The sequence below is a fragment of the Giraffa tippelskirchi genome, chromosome 10 (genome assembly GCF_054371585.1).
Source record: "Giraffa tippelskirchi isolate mGirTip1 chromosome 10, T2T-mGirTip1v1.2.pri, whole genome shotgun sequence".
NCBI classification, from domain to species: domain Eukaryota; kingdom Metazoa; phylum Chordata; class Mammalia; order Artiodactyla; family Giraffidae; genus Giraffa; species Giraffa tippelskirchi.
The window spans coordinates 72,024,712-72,045,560 of NC_137284.1; the positions used below are offsets into that span (position 1 = coordinate 72,024,712).

The window sequence follows — 20,849 nt, forward strand, 5'->3', positions numbered from 1 at the left end:
GCTGAGTGCCAAAAATTGATTCTTTCGAATTGTGGTGCTGGAGAAGACTCTTGACAATCCTTTGGACTGCAAGGAGATCAAATCAGTCAATCCTAAAGGAAATCAACCTTCAATATTCACTGGAAGGACTGATGCTGAAGCTGAAACTCCAATATTTGGCCATCTGTGGAAGAGATGTGAAGAGTTTACTCACTGGAAAAGACCTTGATGCCAGGAAAGATTGAGGGCAGGAGTAGAAGGGGGTGATAGAAGATGAGGTGATTGGATGGCATCATCAACTCAATGGACATGGGTTTGAGCAAACTCTGGGAGATAGTGAAGGATGAGGAAACCTGATGTGCTGCAGTCCATGGGGTCACCAAGAGTCAGACGTGACTGAATGAATGAACAACAGCAGCAACAATATCATGTTACATAGCTGGGTTGTACCCACTAAAATGTAATGAGGGAAGGAAATTTTCCCTTTTATTTTTTCTGATGTGTCCCTAGGGCCTAAAATAGTTCTTTAGCATAAAAGAGTTTAAACAAATATTTTTGGGTAAATAAAACTCTTGTGAGAAGTAAGAATAGGAAGAAAGAGAGCTAAGAGTAATGTTATCATTTATCAGAAGGACTATGACTAACTTGCTATTAATCATTTCAAAATCACCAAGTAAGAAACTTCCATAGTCAAATGATTCACTAACTTTATGGAAATGAAGCTGTCACCACTTTATTAAATTGCTTCAGAAGCCTTACTTTGATTAAGATCAAGTACCAATCCCATCTATGTCCAATATCACATATTTATTTATTTAAAACATATTTGTTTGGTTTTGGCTGTGCTGGGTCTTTGTTGCTGTGCACAGGCTTTCTCTAGTTGTGTTGAGCAGGGCCTCCTCTCTAGTATGCATGGGCTTCTCATTTTGGTGGCTTCTCTTATTGCAGAGCACGGGCTCTAGGGTGCAAGGCTTTCAGTAGTTGCAGGTCGTGAGCTCATTGTTGTGCACAGGCTTAGCTGCCCCGAGGCATGTGGAATCTTCCCAGACCAGGGATCAAACCTGTGTCCCCTGCATTGGCAGACAGATTCTTAACCACTGGACCACCAGGGAAGTCCCAATATCACATGTTTAACAACAAATAGCCATCAGTTTAAAAAAAATTTTTTAAGAGGAAGGGCAAAGGGACGGCCTTGTCCGCTGAGTTAACAATCTCAAGAAATAGGGTAACATTTCAAACTCTCACACCTGCATGAGAAGTCTTAATTGTTTATATTGATCTGGATTTTCCCTATATTAATCTATAAATTTAGTGCAACCCAGTCAAAATTTCAACTGGACTTTTTTATGCATAAAATTGTTTCCATTTTAATTTCATCAGGTTCCTAACTTCCATAAGTCACTAAATTTCACCCAAAATGTCTTCGACATTTGCTGAAAAGCTGGATTGGTTTAGGAAAATGCTTAACATCAGTGAAACTCTCTGGTGAATTTGCTAAGAAGTAAGACCATATGATGATAACCATCATGTCATCTTGAGAGATGCCCTGATGCCCTGTCCTCTCCCATCCTGGGGTCACCATCAGAGTGCAGCAATGGAGAATCTAAGCATGGGGACCGTCCCCCTTTCCCAGACCCCTGGATTCTCCCCAGCATGCTCTGGACATTGTGACCAGTTAGAGAGAGGTGCCCAGAGGAGCCAGGCTGAGACTTCCCTTGATCCTGGGCACATGGCCTGGGATGTATGAGGACAGGTTCTGACCATTTTACAGTTTAAGTCCAGCAGGGAAGCCCAGTGTGACCCATATGGTGACAAATAATATTACTCGGTGACTGGTGCAAAAGTAGATGAAGCCAACATGGCAGGAGGGGTTCAAGTCTCTGAGCCTTACCCAGGTGGCTCTGCATTCTGGATGGTGTCTTTACTTGTCAGGATATACTTAACAGGAGGCTTCCTGTGTGCTGTTTTCAGTCTTGCATGAATTCTATGTTCCTTAACAGCACCTGAATACAGGTGCCAGAGAGCTGGCAAGCCAGCTTTCGGGGATAATAGAAATTCATGTATCTCATTGGTATGGAAATTCCATAAGGTGAACAGCAGCCATTTATAACTCTCTTCCCTTCTGATATGTAAAGTAACTTTGACAACCCCCTCTCTTGAGAATGATTCTAGCCTCTGGCTTTCTGGATGACTTGTTAGATTCTTGATCCCTGTCTCTGCTAAAAAGGGCTATCTTGTAAGAGAGTATATATATGCCCACAATATGTTAAATAAACGCCTTTGTTCCATCAGAGTACTGGTCCCCGTGTCTTTCTCTCTCTCTCTGTCTCTCTGTCCCCTTCAGGCTTCTCAGCCTCTTTTCTTCCTTCTTTTACTTTCTTATCAGTCGACTCTGTACCCCCACGTTCTGGCCCATTTAAAGGGCCACAACATTTACTCATGGTCAGAAAGAAAATGTGGCCTCTCAAATGCAACAACACAAGGTTCAAAGGCAGCAGACTGGCAGATTAAGCCTGGCCACTCACTAAATCAAGCTAAGAACTGAGTCTCATTCCAATGTTCACCTCCAGCATCAGCCTCCTTCCTAGTACATGATGGAGGTTCCTGGACTTCTCCTGAAGGAAGTTAAATAGAAAGCAGGTCAGGATGTTCTCAGTAGGCCATTCATGATTAAAGGATGGTTAACCTGCTGACTTCCATGGTGGCTCAGACGGTAAAGCGTCTGTCTACAATGCAGGAGACCCAGGTTCGATCCCTGGGTCGGGAAGATCCCCTGAAGAAGGAAATGGCAACCCACTCCAGTACTATTGCCTGGAAAATCCCATGGATGGAGGAGGCTGGTAGGCTACAGTCCATGGGATTGCAAAGAGTCGGACACGACTGAGCAACTTCACTTCACAACCTGCAACGGGGCTTCCCAGATGGCACTATTGGTAAAGAATCTGCTAATGCAGGAGACGAAAGAGACACTGGTTCAATCCCCTGGGTTGGGAAGATCCCCTGGAGGAGGGCATGGCAACCCTCTCCAGTATCCTTGCCTGGAGAATCCCACAGGGAGAGGAGCCTGGTGGACTTCTGTGTCTCTTACTCCACTTTGAGTTTTTCTGTCTAGTGAGAGACCCATAATTTACCTGTCATAGGCTGATAGGCAGGGATGCCCTTTAACCCTAAAATTGTGAAGGACCCCGGTGAGCACACACCCAGGTATGCCTGACATCATCCGGGAGTTGATCTGGGCAGCCAATTTCCCTGCATGCAGTTGAGACAGGGGAGACCTCAGTTTCTGGCCTGTGGAATCCACCTCGTTCCTTGGGTAGCATGGACCTCCTGGCTGTTCCTCTCTCTGGTGGCCTGTTCGACCTCTCCTTTCTGTGCTGTGTTGCGTTACCTCCACCCCCTGAGATTCCTCATCTCAATCCAAATTCTGTTCTCTCATAATTGAAATTCACTTCCCAAGCCTGCTCTCCCAGACTGACACTGTGGACAATTTGCTGGGAATCTTTCCAGTCCTGCTTGGGGCATTTATAGGTTTATACAAACACTCTCTTTGTAATCTGTAGATGGTCCTGACTCAGTTTTTACAGCAAACATTGTGTGATAAACTAAACATCTTTCCTCATCGGTAAATGTGACTCTATTGCATCATTCTTTTACAGCTGTTTAATTTCCACAGGACAGATGATTCAAAAATCGGTAAATGTGACTCTATTGCATCATTCTTTTACAGCTGCTTAATTTCCACAGGACAGATGATTCAAAAATCCTTTTCCCTCTCTGGTTGTTTCTTAGATTTCTCCTATTAGAGATAATACCACAGTCATATACTTTGTCCCCAGACAATCATACACTAGGAACTGTAAGGTCAAGGGAGCTAGGCTTCATGGGGGTGGGTCCTGCCTGTCCCTCTTACAGCTGTGTGACCCTGGATGCGTTACTTAAATGTCTGTGCCTCAGGCTTCACATCTGTAACCTGAGCCTGCTGTGGAAATCTTGCAGGTGATACAGCAACATAAAAGGTTTATTGCCACTCTAAGTTGCCTTCTGGTCATAGGAGTGATGAAATTGTGGTTGGGGACTGATCAGAAGTACCATGACATTAACCCTTTAAAAGGGTTCTATTTTTAATTAATTTATGGCAAAACAGGGTCAGGTGCTTGTTTTTATATTTCCAGTTGATAAATATCACTACATAGGTTTTTAAAGTTAAAATGTCATTTTAAATAGCTGTTTTCTGTTTCTGTAACTTGAGATATTGCTGATAAGATGGAGAAATTGTTATGTATGTTTTAACTTATGAAACCACCTTTATTAACTATAGGGACTATAGCAACAGTGTGCTTGCAGAGTCACAGCTCTCTGTTCTGACAACTCCCATCTTTTTTTCCTCTGAGTGGAAAAATCTCATAGCTTTTTTTCTTTTTAACTTTGTACATAGCTATTTGTCATATCAACTTGCTTCTTTAAATAGACTGCTATAAAAGTTGCATCTGAGCAAGGTTTTAACTCTTGTTGGAACAGACTGTCACTGGGTAAGCAGTCAGTCTCAGTGGGGTAACGGAGTGCAGGGGTGTCAGAACCTGAACTGGCTGATGAACTCATTGGTGCATGGAGTGGGCCCATACTGAGGATTCATTTCTGGAGAAGCCTCTTGGAATGGCAGGTGGGTGCAGTGTCAGAGTTCAAGCCAGGTAAGGAGCGTTTCCTTGTGGAAAGAGGCAGCCTAGGGGGTGGTGTAGGAGTTCCAGCTGGGGGAGGTGGGCATCCAGCAGACCCGTGTGGACTGTCAGTCTCCAAGCTGAGTGAAGGGAGAATCCATCTGACAGGGCAACCTGGGCTTCAAGGTGGACCTTAATTGTCCATGAATGATAGCAATACCACTCCCCTGGCCAGCGTTTAGGAGGGCATTGTGATACCATACAGGCCCAGGACACCCAGAAGGATGCATTCAGGGAAAGAGAGACTCCTGGAAAGGTTTTCACTCTCAGACGGTGATGATGAAAAGTAGCTTCTCTTACTCCTCTCAATAGTAACACATCAAAATGTGAAACCTGGAGCTGCCACTGCTGTCCTGTGACGGATGGAGGCAACCTGAAAGGAAAGTTGACTTACAGGAGTATAGCATTTAAAATGAGCAGAGTTCTGGAGCCCTGGTCCTGACTGTATAGAGCGCAGAACTGCTCTTCCTTTGGGCTTTTTGTTACGGAGGCAAGGCATTTCTTAACTGTTTGAACAAGTAGAGCCTAGTGTCCAGGTGCTATAAGAAAAGACATCCTACCTGGTAACTACACCTTTCCTCCATAGTTAGCACCTGTCGCTGCCAATGAGTCCGCTAGTGGCTCTGTGCACGACAGATCAGAAGGACTAAGACACTGGGTGATTGGAAGCAAAACCCAAGATCATTTATAGATAAACAATGTAAGCTCCAGGGCTTAGAAACTGTCCTGGGAAAAAGCCACAGCCAGACTTTATGATTTTCCAGTGGGTCGCTCTTATGTGGAACTCCAGACAACTGCCTCAGGGTCATTCCACCAGTTAAATGAAGCTTCTTAAATGTTCTTCATTAATACAGAGTGTGAGCTTGTTATGTTGCCATGGCTACCTACAGTTTAGGTGTGATCCATATCTAAGTAACAACATAAAGTTAAAAAAATAGCTCATTCAATTAATAATTGTGTAGGAAAAAAATGTGGAAAGAGGGAACAAAATAGCCATAGGGTGAGAAGTTAAGCTTTGGAAGCTATACTTTTTTTAGCAAAGAAACTGTCAAGTTTACCAATCCAATAATATTCTTAGTAAATTTTCTTGTCAAAGAACTTCTGATGGGGAATTCCTGAACTTTTAGAGAAAACAGAACCCCCAAATACCAAGGGATCATGTCAAAGAACAGAATAATTTTGATAGTGGAAGTCGTTTTCACCATGGGCCACACCAAGATAAACAGTTATGGGAGTGCACTTGTAATACTTTGAGTCATTAATTTGTAAACGACAAAGATCGGAAATAAGGGATTTTCTTCACCCCAAAGACATCCTACTTACTAAGGCCATAATACAAAATATAACAAAACTCAACAAAAGGAAATTGAAAAGGAATGTATGTAATCATACCAAAGACAAGATGCATGACATTTCCCACCAACTAACATTACAATAGGTAGCTGAATCAACTAGCTATACAATCTGACTTAGAAAATATAGAAAAGATTATTTAAAATAGTGTCATATAAAGGGCTTAGTTGACTTCCTTTGTCGAATGGTATTCACACTTTAGTGACAGTATTTTAAAAGTTTGTTAGTAAAGGTAGGAATGCAGTAGAATATTTTTAGACCACCTACATTTAGCATACATTAAATTACACAACACATTCCTTTTAGTAAATGCTCCTTTTATAATATTCATTCCTGTTACTAATAGAAACTGCAAACAGGATTATGATATTTAATTAATTCACAAAATGCAGCTGTACTTCAGTCTCTTGGCATCTGTCCAATATTTTTAATGTAAATTTTTAGAGAGAGAAAAAAGAGGAATTATTTCAAAGTTTTCTTATTAGTTCTTAATTTGGGGGAGGAAAGGTGCAAGGAAGATCAATAGAGGAAAACTCTGGCAAGTGTTGCAATAAAAATCAGAGTCAGCGTGGGCAGCATGTAGATCCAAGAAATGCCATGTATATGTGAAAATGCCATGATGTTATAAGGTACACCTTCAGGATAATATTACCACATCAACAAACTTGGTCATATTCTTGATTTGAAGTAGAGAAATCTAATACAAACCAGCTTAAACAGAAAGAAAAGTGTATTGACCCACATAACCAAACTGCAATGGAAACAGGCATAAAGCTAGCTAGCACCAAGAGCTCAAATGACATTAGACATGATCTTCTCTTGCTCCGTATGTTAGTTGTTGTTTTTTTTGTTTAAGTGAATAAAGGCTTTTTATTTCATTATTTTTTGGACATGCTGCATGTGGAACTTCCCTGAACCCATGCCCCTTGCACTGGACCACCAGGGAAGTTTCTGTATGTTAGTTTTATTTTCTTCTACTGTAGATCCACTTTCTATATAGAAAGAAGCATGGCTGGTGGCAGTCTCTAGGCTCATACAATAACAGTTTAATGATAGTGAAAAGATCCTAGAGAAGGATTCTGATTGGCCTAACTAGTGTGATGGATCAATATTTGTGGCTAGAGTTGTGAGGTCTGGATAAGCTTAAATCCCCACCTTTAGACCAAAAACTATAATCCAGGGAGGTAAGTCAGGCAGACCCTATTCTAACTTAGTGGGTTTTAACCAAACCTCTCATTATAAGAGTAGGGTAGAAAAATGAATACTCAAAAATAATACATGTAGGATGAATTCTAATTAGCATTAATTAGAGGAGTAGAAATAGTCAGTAGAAAAAAATCATCAGATTATAATGACAATCTATAGATTGGAAGAATATACTGCAAGCCACATGTCTGACAAGGGTATAGTATTCAGAATATGCAAGAAACACAACAGCTGAAAAACAAACCAATCAAGAAGTGGGCAAAAGTCTTGAATACACATTTTTCCAAAGAAGATAAACAAACGGCCAACAGGCACGTGAAAATGATACTCAGCGTCATTAGTCATTGCTGTGCTGTGCTCACTCACTCAGTCGTGTCTGACACATTGTGACCCCGTGGACTGTAGCCCACCAGGCTCCTCTGTCCATGGGATTTCCTAGGCAAGAGTGCTGGAGTGGATTGCCATTTCCTACTCCAGGAGATCTTCCCAACCTTGAACCTGAGTTTCTTAGGTCTCCTGCAGTGGCAGTCGAATTCTTTACCACTATGATACCTGGGAATCCATTAGTCATTGCTGCTACTGCTACTAAGTCGCTTCAGTCGTGTCTGACTCTGTGCAACCCCATAGACGGCAGCCCACCAGGCTCCGCCGTCCCTGGGATTCTCCAGGCAAGAATACTGGAGTGGGTTGCCATTTCCTTCTCCAGTGCATGAAAGGGAAAAGTGAAAGTGAAGTCGCTCAGTCGTGTCCGACTCTTAACGACCCCATGGACTGTAGCCTACCAGGCTCCTCCGTCCATGGGATTTTCCAGGCAAGAGTACTGGAGTGGGGTGCCATTGCCTTCTCCGCATTAGTCATTAGAGAAATGCAAATTAAAATCATAATGAGTGTTGATGAGGAGCAGAAAAATTCAAACCCATACATTGCTGGTAGAAGTGAGGTGGTGCAGCCACTGTAGAAAACAGTTTGATGGCTCCTCACAAGTTAGTTTGGACCCTGGGAGGGAACAACCAGAGGCTGTGGGAGGCAGGCTTTGTAGGAATAAGAGGGTGGGGTGCCTTCGTTCCCACACAAGGATGTGATTAGATTGTTTGACTAATTCCGTGAGCTGGCAAGGAACTGAAATCTGCTGCTTAGTAGTAAGTAGCAGTTGTACCTGGTCTGCTTGATAAGGAGGATTACTTGACCAGGGGACCTTATCTGTGAGCGCAGAGCAGGGAGGAGAATGTGCACTTAGGTCATTTGAGGGCTTCTTGGTTTCAGGTATTGAGGCAGCAAGTGATACTAATTCCAAGTCTTATACTGCATAGATTTACCACAAGAAAAGAAATCCTCCTTTTCCCCTTAGTTACAATTATTCTGCTTAGCCTGTCTCAGATCATGTACCTACCCTTAATGCCAGGAGTTTAAAGACTATGATTATCAGCCTCACTGGGCCACAGGATTGGGAATGAAGCTGTGCCCCCAATGAAGAACATCTCTTTTCAAAAGATAGTGATCAAATGACAAAGTAATTCCTAATCACAGTGTGTCCCTTCCCTCTGCTCCCCTCCTTCCTTTCTCTCTCACTTTTTTCTCTTTTCTCTTTTTTCTTCTCTTTATCTCCTGCTGCTCACCTCCTCTCTGCACCTTCCCTTCCATTCTCTTTATCTCCCTCATTTTTTTCCTTCTCTTTGTTCTGTTCTCTCTCACTTGCCTCTCCTTATCCCCTCACGTGTTTTTAATTGTCCATGCCTGCAACAGCCCCCAACATCTATCACCTATATAGTGCCCCAGTGGCTCAGTGGTAAAGAATCTGCCTGCAATGCAGGAGACACAGGTTCGATCCCTGGGTCAAGAAGATCCCCTGGAGGAGGTCATGGCAACTCACTCCAGTATTCTCGCCTGAAAAATCCTCATGGACAAGGAGCCTGGTGGGCTACAATCTATAGGATCGCAAAAAATCAGACACTACTGAAGCAACTTAGCACACAGGAATCTAGTGGCCTTCAGCTGGACTTCTTCCTGCTTTAGTCAGATCTCTAAGTAAAGGAAGAAGAATTGGGCAAAGCCAAAATTAACTGTTAGTCTACTTTTCCTGGTCACAAAAACTGGCCAAACCTCGTGGAAAGTATACCCTAATTAGGAAAACAAATTTTTCCTTTGTTATAATCTAAAATGAATTCATGAAGCAAAGATCAGTTTCTAAAACTCTAGATATACTTTCAATGCAAAATCTCCCAATGCCTTTGTACTTTTTATGAAAAAGATTTTTCTGAACTACTTTCCAATACATAGTGTCTCTAATTAAAATAATTATTGATCTTTTGTCTTTGTTTTGTGGGAAAAGGTGGTAATGAAAGCATTGCTAGTAAAATACCTAGCAGCTGAATAAAGGCTACAAAGAGTACACAGTCAATATGGTCAATAACACTGTTTGGAATTGTTTACAAAGGCAACTGAAACACTTCACACTCTAAGCAAATAATAGTAGTGGTTTTAATGATCTACTTGAATGCCAGCCAATATCAAAGTAGAACCGACTGCAATCAATGTGTTTAAAGCTGTGGATACCCATGAGATTTGCTTCCTAACAACCATTTCTTGGAGTGAATCTCATTCACATCCTCTAGTCCCTGGCAGAGTGTGTAGTTTATGGTAGGGACTCAGTCAGTTTCAGTGCCTGACTGGCTGAAGGAATGAATACATTGATGAAGGACATCAGATCATCTGATGTAGCTACCTCATGCAGTGAGAATGCACTTTAAATGGCTTGATTGCCCAAGTGTAGCCTGTGGTAACTCAGGCTTCTTGGAGCTAGCTTGGGAGTCTCTCTGCCACTTTGTAGACAAGAGCAACAAAGAAACTGTCTCCAAGAATCCCAGATGCCACTGCTAACACTGATCTACAGAAATCATCCAGGTCAAAAAGGGAAATGACTTTCAAGCTGAATTCTTATTCTGAAATTTTTAAATTATGGGAATGTGAAGAAGAAAATTCCAGCAGGTTCAGATGCTTGAGTTAGAAAGAGTCACAAAGAAGCCTATATGTTAACAGGTGAAACCCAGCTCCAACATAACACCTCAGACTTGACAAAATAATAGAGCTTTCATTGTCCCACTACATTTTTTTAACATATAGCACATTTGAAAAAGTTTTCATGTAAGAAGATGAGAAAATATTTATTGACTTGGTAATATTATTTATTCTGGCAAATGGTATTTTTTTATGTCAATACTCAGTTTAGATTAAGTTATAGTTTAATAACAATCCTCTTAAAGTTATCCTCCAACTAAATCATTGTCTATTATAATAAAAGAGTTAAATTTATTTTTACATTTAAACATGTAGTTGCATGCAGATAACATTCCAAGAATATATCTGTCTTTCCAGATTTAAATATTAATCTGAAATTGTCAGGATGGAAATTTTGTCAAGAGTTTACAACATAAGGTGACAGGAGGAAGAAGTCTTTTGAAAAAGACTGAATTTGATCATTAAAATGTATCTTTCTGGTCTTCTGAGATTTTAAATTGATATTGATATTGGCTTATTTCTTTTGATGTCTTTTGTCAGTTTTTAAAAATTTTTATGTATATACTTTTTACTGGTGTATAATTGCTTTACAGTGTTATATTAGTTTCTGCTGTACAACTATATTGATATTTATATATAATACATAATAATATACATGCATGTGTGCATGCTAGGTCACTTCAGTCATGTCAGACTCTGTGGGACCCTTTGGACTGTAGCCCACCAGGCTCCTCTGTCCATGGGATTCTCCAGGCAAGAATGCTGAAGTGGGTTGCCATGCCCTCCTCCAGGGGATCTTCCTCACCCAGGGATTGAACCCATGTCTCTTGCATCTCCTGCATTGGCAGGAGGCTTCTTTACTACTAGCGCCACCTGGGAAACCCCAATAATATACATACCTGTATGTATATAATTACCTGTTGCTGCATGGCGAATTACCTCAAAACTTTTGCAGCTGAAACAGCAAACATTTATTATCTCCATTTCTGAGTGGCGGGAATCTGGGTGTGCCTCTGCTGGGTGAGTTTCTCAGGAGGCTGCATGGCTGTGACCTTCTTAAGGCTCCAGTCTGGGGGATCTACTGCCAAGCTGGCCCATATGACCATTGCAGGTTTCAGGTCCGCTGTGGCTGTTGGCCAGAGACATCAGTACCTTGCTATATGGGCCTCCCTATAGATCAGCTCACAACAGGACACTGGTTTACCTCAGAGTGGGCCAGAGAAAAAGGGAGAAGGTGCCCCAGACAGAAGTCACAGTCTTTTGGTAAACTGCCCTCAGAAGTGATAGCCTGCCCTTCTGCCATATTCTGTTCATTCAGAGTGAGTCCAAAGTCCAGCCTACACACAAGGGGGAGGATTAATTACACAAGGATGTAAAAACCAGGAGGATCACTGGGGGCATTGTAGAGTTTGCCAGCTATGTTTGTGTGCGGGGAGATGTGCACATGGGTGTACATTTGTATGAATATATACGTACATGCGTGCACACGCATGTATTTACATGTGTATGCATACATATACTGGGTTTCCCAGGTAGTGTTAGTGGTAGAGAACCCGCCTGCCAAGGCAGGAAATGTAAGAGACACAGGTTCAGTCCCTGGGTCTGGATGATCCTCTGGTGGAGGTCATGGCAACCCACCCCAGTATTCTTTCCTGGAGAATCCCATAGACAAAGGAGCCTGGCAGGCTGCAGTCCACAGGATCACACACAGTCGGACACAACTGAAGCAACTTAGCATGCACGCACACACACATAAATATATACACACACATATATACATACATGTATATAGAGCCACACATTTATATAGAGAGAGATTTTATGCTTGAAATGCCTGATTGCTACATCATATGTGTGATAAAATGCAACATTCTTTTTTATATTCATTTATTTATTATTAATTGAAAGATAATTATAATTACTTTACAATACTATGTGGGTTTCTGCCATACATCAACATGAATCAGTCAAAAGTATACATATGTCCCTTCCCTCTTGAATCTCCCTCCCACCCTCCACCCCATCCCACCACTACAGGTTGTCACAGAGCCTCAGTTTGAGTTCCCTGAGTCATACAGCAAATTACCACTGGCTATCTATTTAACGTATGGTAATGTATATGTTTCCACGCTACTCTCTCTCTTCATCTCACCATCTCCTTCCCTTCCTGCTGCCTTGTCCCTAAGTCCATTCTCTATGTAAATGCAGCATTCTTAATAGCATTAACAAGACTTCTCTGCCAGCTTAAGATAAACATCTATCAATAATTCATCAAGTCAAAACTGAGCAAAGCAAGAGAAGGGTTAGTAATTTCGATGACATTACACAATGAAATGCTATAATGAAAATTAATATTTGTGAGTTGTGTGAATTCCACCCAGTACCACCTCTAATTTCAGGCAAGGGGGCTTCTGCCCTAGGCTCCTTTATTTAGAGGACACTGCTCAGGTCTTCTACTGGATTCCTGCCCCGCCACTCCCATGCACTGCACCAAGGGACGAGTGGATGAACCCACCTGGAGTTCTTGCCCCCTCTACGACCCTAATGGACATGTGATGCCCTCGGTGTAAAGGATGTGAAAAGGTAGCTATAGGAGGGGATGGGCAGAGCTTAGATAGGATCTTGGGAGAAGATGTGAAATCACACTGAAGCAAATTCAAGTTTGGAACTGAAAATTATATCATTTGATTAAGCTGGGATTCTGACTAGGGGTTTCTAGCTTTTCCAGACAATATAGTATGTTTCCAAACTTGAATCACTTCTTATTCCTATACAGGAAGGTATTTTGAGGGTTGTGTGTGAATTCTGAGAGAAAACAGGTATGTGAAGATGAAGTGGAAAGGGCTGCATCACTTAGAGCATCAAGTGATAGAATTCTGGGCATGGACCTTGGATGTCAGTGAAGTGGTACTTTTGGAGATAGATTCGGAAATGATGTTTATTCAAAGTCTGGAGGCAACAGGCATTAGCCAGGGAGAAGAGAGCAAAGAAGACAGCTTTGAACTTCCCAGGGGGTTCCATGGTGAAGAATGGCATCATATGTCATAAAAAGGTATACATATAAGAATGCAATTTGATAGTAACTGATATATTATTCTATGGTCATTGTATACAGTAGGAATGGGTGGTAATTGTTTAAGACAAATTAGGAAGAGAATTAAAAAAGAAAATTATGTAGCTTTCATGATAGCCATTACATGCATAATTGTTTTCTTACACACTTTTTACTAGCAAATTATTCTTGAAAAACAATTACATGTCAACATCTCAATGACAACCTTTTATTCTGTGAATAATTCATTCTACCTGTTCGGGAGAGTGTAATTAAATAATGGATTTTTTTGAAGTAAACTTTCAGCTTCTTTATTTTACTGTTGAAGAAACTGAGGCTCAGAGCCATTAAGTGACTAGAAGGTGGCCAACAGATAGTTAATTTCAGAACTGAGACTAAACCCTACATGCCCTGACTTGGAACACAAGGCTTTTTTTTCTTATCCAAATCCACATACATGATATGATAGAGCTTTCAAACTGGGATATGCATAGCCCTGCAGGCAATGGCAGCATGCCAGGGAGGCAAAGCCATAGGATAAACACAGGGTGTCTTGCTTCACTGTAAATATTACTCAAAGATTTGAGGGGAGTTAGGGGGAGCCACTTTATTTTTATATTAAAACAAAATTGATTATAAAGGAGAACATACATTTTACATGAATTTTTAAAATTTCAGGCTGGATTCCTCAGGCTATAATCCTATCAAATGGAGGTGAAAGTTCTCTCTGTTCACTTGGCTAGGGGTACCTCTTCTGTAGACCACCAGTGTGAAGACCTCTAGGAAGAACCTTTTATCCGACAAGTGCCTTCACTAATCCCCATCTTTCACATTTCATTTTAAACTTGCATTATTTTAGTCCTTGCGATCAGTTAAATGGTAAATTTTTCTTGAAGAGGGAACATATAAAGACCTCTTAATAAATGAGTCCCTGAGTTCCTTTCCTAAGAACAGAGCTGTCTGTTTAAAATTTATTTCCTCCTCTGAATCAGTGTAAAGTGAAGAGATTTCAGAATAAAATATTTAAATGTGATTTTAGTAGAAATTAACTGGTTAGTAGTTTACTTCTATAAGACGCTCTCTAAAAGTAAATAGCCTATGGTTGTAAAACTCACATTTGTGTAATGTACAAAATTGACCAAGGAGTATGCATTTCCATTTTTCTATGTAGCATATTAATAAATGATATCTGAAAAAGTTGTAATACGTATTAACAGCAAAGATGGGAGACAAGATGCTAGTAAATTATTTTATACCTTTTCTCAGTGGACCATTCCTCTCACCTGATTTTTATTCTTGGGCTAAAAACTATTTAAACAATGATTCTTAGGTGGTTACCTTCCCCATGGTACCTAGAAGAACTTTTATCCACCCACCCCAAAAGGCTCAAGTACTTATAAAAAGTATTTATACTCAAATATTTATAAAAAGTTCTAGAAATAATGTGTTTTGACTTCTTCACTGAGACCTTTTTTTAATGCTCTATTCCAATACCAACACTTTTTAATGCAAGTAGCTTGATCCATTTTTAAAAATTACATTTAATTCCTAGATTTCAAGTTCAAATTTGGTGCCAAGAAACCATCCTATTCAGTTGAATCAATTGTTATTAAATGCAATGTGTTAGGTCCTGGCCAAAAAAAAAAAAAAGTCCAGCTGCCAAATTTCCCAAGCTAGAGGAGAACCAAATTCATATAAATAAAATCATAAAGTCTTCAATATTGGACGAGACTGGCCAAGTATGGCTCAGCTTAACAAAATAAATCCTAATGCAATATTTCTTTTCAGAAAATAAAAATTAATGCAAAACATACACGATGACCAAAGATGTCAATTTTTTAAATAAAGACAGTCTCACTAGTATTGATTTTTTTTTTCCTTTTGCCTTTAGCTCCAGGACTCCACCAGGCACTGCTTCACTCCTACCCTCCAGAGGTGGCTGCTGGTTTCCACACATATCTAATTTTCAGAAACCTAAATTTTCTAATATTCAGATCTCAATAGAGTTATTATTACTGAGTGACTTCGGTGAGGCCCTCTGATATACTCGCGGTCTCTGGTCTCAACCTGATCGCCATCCCTCCTACATCCGCGGTATGCAGCACCCCGCGCAGGAGAAACACTTAAGATCTGAGGTACGACGCAGTGGCTGTTGCAGGGCCACAAGCGCAAACGTCACAGAAGTCCGGGCTTGGCTTCACATCTTCTCTACTTCGGATTGGCTTTTAGTCCACAAGGTGGTGGTAACTCTTGGTAACCGCTGGAACAGTCAGCCGCAGGCCAGGCTGGGTGGATCACAGGTGCTGCTGAGTGCCCGGGTGTCCTGATGGCCAGGGACCCCAGTTATCTGCCGCGTGCCTGCCGACACCCAGCAATCCAAGTGAGGGCCGCAGAAGCTGCCCTGGAAATCAGCAGCAGGGTAAGCATCTCCCTCTTCCCCAGACCACGGAGAGTTTCGGGGGATCCCGACAGATGCTCCAGTCCGCTGGAGGCCACCCCGGGGTCCGGGTCGAAGTGATAACGCAATTATAGTCCCTAGCCAAACCTTCCACTGGGGCTAGAAGCCTGTAATCTCCTGACTGGGGTTTGGGGACTGCCCCGATCCACACTTATTGATTTACACTGACCGTTTCCCATTTAGTATCTCGTGCACATATAATTATGGCAGTTTATAGAGACTAACAGGACTTCCCAGGTGGCGCTAGTGGTAAAGAACCCTCCTGCCAGTGCAGGAGAGGTAAGAGACACGGTTCGATCCCTGAGTCAGGAAGATCCCCTGGAGAAGGGAATTGGCAACCCACTCCAGTATTGTTGCCTGAGAATCCCATGGACAGAGAAGCCTGGTGGGCTACAGTCTATAGAATGGAGGAAGAGGCAGACACGACTGAAGCGACCAAGCATGCCTGCTGGCACACAGAGATTAATAAGACCATAAATTTGAAATCTTGACCCTCCAACAGAGATATATATATATATATATATATATATATATATATATATATATACACACACACACACACACGTAGAGCCCTGAAATTTTTCCCTAAAGTGCAGATTGACACACTGACACACTGCGGAGGAAAAGTTCTTTGAGGAACAATACAAGGAGAGTTGAGGACAGTTTAGATAATGACTAAAAGAATACTTGAGTGGGGAATGAAAAAAAGTCACAATTGTGTTGTGCCATTTAGGACCTAACAAGGTGTTCTCAAGTTCTCACGCTTATCTAGAAAGGCTTGGAGCTATGATAATTAATCAAGGCTGAACATTCTGTAATGAATTGGAAACTTCACACTAAATCCTAACCAACTTGTGGCGCATGTGTATTGCGTGAAGGTATAGGAATGTATCATTATAGTAGGTAAATCATCAAAGTGAGGATATTTTCTTCTATAGATCTTAATAAAGTCTTCATTCTTCTAGGATGTAGTAGTCCCACAATTTTCAAACATTTTATTCTATTTTATCTAGATCCCAAGATATCTGCAGTGGAAGTAGCTGCTTTTTTTCTTCTCTATGCTAGAACGATCTACATCCCAGTTTTGTGTTGGGTTGTTTTTATTTTCCTGTTTCATCAATCAGTTAATTTGAAAGCTAACATTTTCCCCTTATCAGATTCCTGAAATTGCTCTACAAATTGAATACCCTTTTCTGTGTGATATTATCTACCATGCTACACAATATTGCAGATTCAAATTCTACCTTCTTGAAACCCATCCTCTCTGCTCCCATTGTCTTTATGCTTCTCTTCATAACTTTATAACAATCCCTCATGTATCTTCTTGTGCAGCTTGGCTCTCTCCTCCTCCTTCCAAATGTAGACACTTCAGGATGATCTTCCCTGGGTTCCACGCTTGCCTCTGTGCTGGCTGACGACCAGGCTGGACATACCTATCCTGACGCTCTGGTGAGATTCATTCTCCCACTTGCAGCTTTCTGGTTGTAGCCTTGACCTCGTCCACCAGCGCCTCAGTTTCACCCTTTCTCAACCGCATGCATCTTCCCTCCCAGTCACCTTTTTCATCATCATGTCATCACATCATCATCATCACCGGTGGCTTCCCTTGCCCTTATTCTCTGCCTCCAGCTACTTGCCAGTTCTCATCAATTCTCTCTGTATCTCACATGTCATACCTGTTCACTGCTCATTCTCACTTGCTTCTGTCCCTGGGGCAGGCTTATCAGATCTTGACTTGATTTTCCAGAGGCAACCTTGCTTCCTGTCTGCAGCTCTATCTGCACCCTAGGCCATGAGATATGGTATGCTTTGTCACATCTTTTCTCCTGTTTAAAAATCCTATAATACTTCTCTGCAAAATTGCCAGAGTTGAGTCCATTGATGAATTACCTAGTCGTTATTAAGTCTGTTCTTTTATAGCCCAACAAAGCAAGGGCACCAAAAGAGAAGGAGAAAAATGATTTTAAAATAACTTGATATTGGATATTACTTAAAAGCATTGATATAGTTGTCATGGGAAAAATCAGAGCTTTATTGTTACACTGATTTTACCATGCTATTAGTATATATATTTATTGTATATATATTTCATTTATATATATACAAAATTAAATTTAATTTTAGGTAACATAAAATACTTGATTTTAAGTTAGAGTTCTTAAGACCCATTACAGTTTTGTTTGAGCAGTAGGTACATACTTCTGAGCTTATATTTCAAAGTGAGCACAAGTATATGACCCCAATTCACCTTTTAAAATGGATCCCTCTCAGTTGCTTGCTGTATTCCTTTTCCCTGCAGCCAAAGACTGTACAGCCCTAATGCCTTGTACGTTCTTCCCCTGCTTTTCCTCCTTTGTGTACTTACTTCCCTGTGACTAAAACACCCATCCATCAAAATCTTTGTCGAAATTCTCCTCATCGTTCAGACTGAGCCCAACTGTCAGTCTTGCCCTAAAATCCTCTCAAAGTTGCCAGGGTTGATAGTACTTTCTTATTCTTCTGAATTCACTAGAGTGGTATTTTTCTTTTCTCATAGCGCTTAACATTTGCAACCTTCTTTTGCAACGCTGTGTATCCTTCCTTCTCTTATTCAAAGTTTACTTATAGGAAATAGACATCTTACCTGATTCATTGCTACATTTACTAGCTAGCCTTAGACTAAACTAGTCACAACCTGAACCACAGTAGTTGATGGTTCAATAAATAGCTGAATGATCTGTTTGGACAAACTTCAGTAGAAACATTCATGTAAAAGTCTGCTGTTGTGTGCAGCTAGTGTAAAAAATAGTATGGCAATTCCTCAAAAAATTAAACATGCAATTATCATGTTATCCAGCAATTCCACTTCTGAGTATTAATATATACTCAAATGAAGTGTAAACAGGGTTTCAGATATTTGTACACCCATATTCATAGCAGCATTATTCACAAAAGCCAAAAAGTGGAAGCAGCCCAAGTGTCCACTGATAACTAAATGGAAAAACCAAATGTGGTATACACATGCAATGGAATATTATTCAGCCTTAAAAGGAAGGAAATCTTAACATACACTACAACTAGATGATTCTTGAAGATATTATGCTAAGTGAAATAAGCCAGTCACAAAAAGACAAATGCTGCATGCTTCCATTTATATAAGGTACTTAGAGTAGTCAAATTTATGGAGACTGAAAGTAGAAGGGTGAGTGTCAGGAACAGAGGAGAGACGGAAAGAAATGAAGAGGTAGCCTATAGTGGGTATAGAATTTCATTTGAGAAAGATGAAAAACTTTTGAAAATGAATGGTGGTGATGGCTGCACAGCAAAGTGAATGCACTTAGTACCACAAAAATGTACAGTTAAAATAGAAAATTCAACATTATGTATATTTTACCACAATTAAAAAAACAGTTCAGGGAAAGAATTCTTGTGCCTCTTTAGATGAAAGGAATATGCTGCTAGTGAAGTTGTTTGTTGATTGGAAACTGGAACTGTTCCACCACAGATTCACTGAAACTTGAAATTTCTTGGCACATTTTTGAGTTCTTTGGCATTTTGACACTTTCTTGTTACCAGATTCATATGAAAGTTTTGCTTGGAAGGAAGTATGCCATGATAAAGAGCTGTGTAAATGAATAATTAATTACATCAGTGATCTACATATTGCAAGTTTCAATTTCCCTTTTTCATCTTTTTATTTTCAAAATTTAAGTCCTGGAATATTCATTCCATGGGGAAAATGTTCAGAATGTATATTAATTTCTGATTACTAAATTAATATGCATATGTCATAAAATATCAAACATTATTGAAAAGTGAATTTCCTAAAAAGTGACAGTTCCTTATAATCTCAAGTAATAACTTGTTAATGGTTTGGCATGTGTGCATTTTATGTGCAAATAAATGTCATTAGTAACAAAAATATTGTTACATATACAAATATTATACTGCCAAAGGCATTTTTACTTAAAAATATATTTTTGATATCTTTTTAGGTCTAGATATCCATCTCTCTCTGTTTTTAAGCTACTGAATATGTCCTACTATGAAGCTACATCTTAATATAACCCCTATTCCAATTAATTGGGCATATTTCACAACTACAGACAATGTATGTATGAGATGAGCAATGATATTCACATTTTGCTTGTGTGTGTATGTACTGATGTATTTCTGAGTGTTAGATGTGAAACTGTGGGATTAAGTTAGAAGCCAGCTTGCAATTTTAATAGGTAGCTACAAAATTTTAATTATACTTTGACCAAGCCTTAATATTCGAAACACTTTGGCAAAATTGAGATTGACTGTGTATAGTACAAGCTGATGGTTTTGATGTTTAGGTTAAAATACATAGATGTGGATGTCTAATGGGGTTTTTCCAAACTCCAGATTCAGCTCATTTATCATGGTCACAAAATACCCTAATGGAAATGCCTACACCTGAACCAATAAATTCTCCAAGCCCCAAGATCCAACTTGCGTAACAGGGTCACAAAGAAAGTTTGGGGTATAAATTAGCAGCTGTTCCCCATCCCTGGGATATCTGTCTTCCTCATCTCTAGATACTTGTTCATCCTATTAAATCTAACTTTTTAATGTCCCCTACTAAATAACAAAACCAATGTCAAAAATCCATAAATCACTTACTGACATTATAACCTCACCACCCACAGCAAATTCAGGCTGAAATTTCTGAAATTTGATGATTGCTTTGACCCTGATAATTACAGTGTTTGTCAGATTCCAGAAGTGCAATGATGATACTTTCCACTTCTGCTCTGTCTTGTTAGCTTTACTCCTTCATTGACAAATTATAGATGGTCTTTAATTTTTCCATATCATCTTAGGCCACGTGGCCTGTAAATGTTACTGTGTAATTTAGTAAAGGACCTTAAGAAGAAAAAGCAAAGCAGTTAAATAGCTATTGTTGGATATGTATTTTCAAGCAAAAAACCTATGGGAGTAAAAATTGCTTCTTCTCCACCAAAAATTCCCATGGTCCAAGTATATTAGTAACTCTTGAAACATGAAGACACTATTTCTTTGCAGAGGAAAAAAATAACATTCATACAGTCATTCATTCATTTGTCTG

The 20,849-nt window shown here is 40.2% G+C and overlaps 1 protein-coding gene across 4 annotated transcripts in view; it reads left to right on the forward strand.

Moving 5' to 3' along the window:
• Positions 1-15,547: 15,547 nt before the first annotated feature.
• Positions 15,548-20,849, forward strand: part of LRRC72 (leucine rich repeat containing 72) — a 52,564-nt gene continuing 47,262 nt past the window's right edge. For all 4 annotated transcript variants that reach the window (XM_081537657.1, XM_081537660.1, XM_081537659.1 and 1 more), the window contains exon 1: positions 15,548-15,739. In XM_081537657.1, coding sequence (XP_081393783.1) covers positions 15,647-15,739 — 93 coding nt within the window. In that variant the 5' untranslated portion in view covers positions 15,548-15,646. The remainder of the gene's footprint in view (positions 15,740-20,849) is intronic.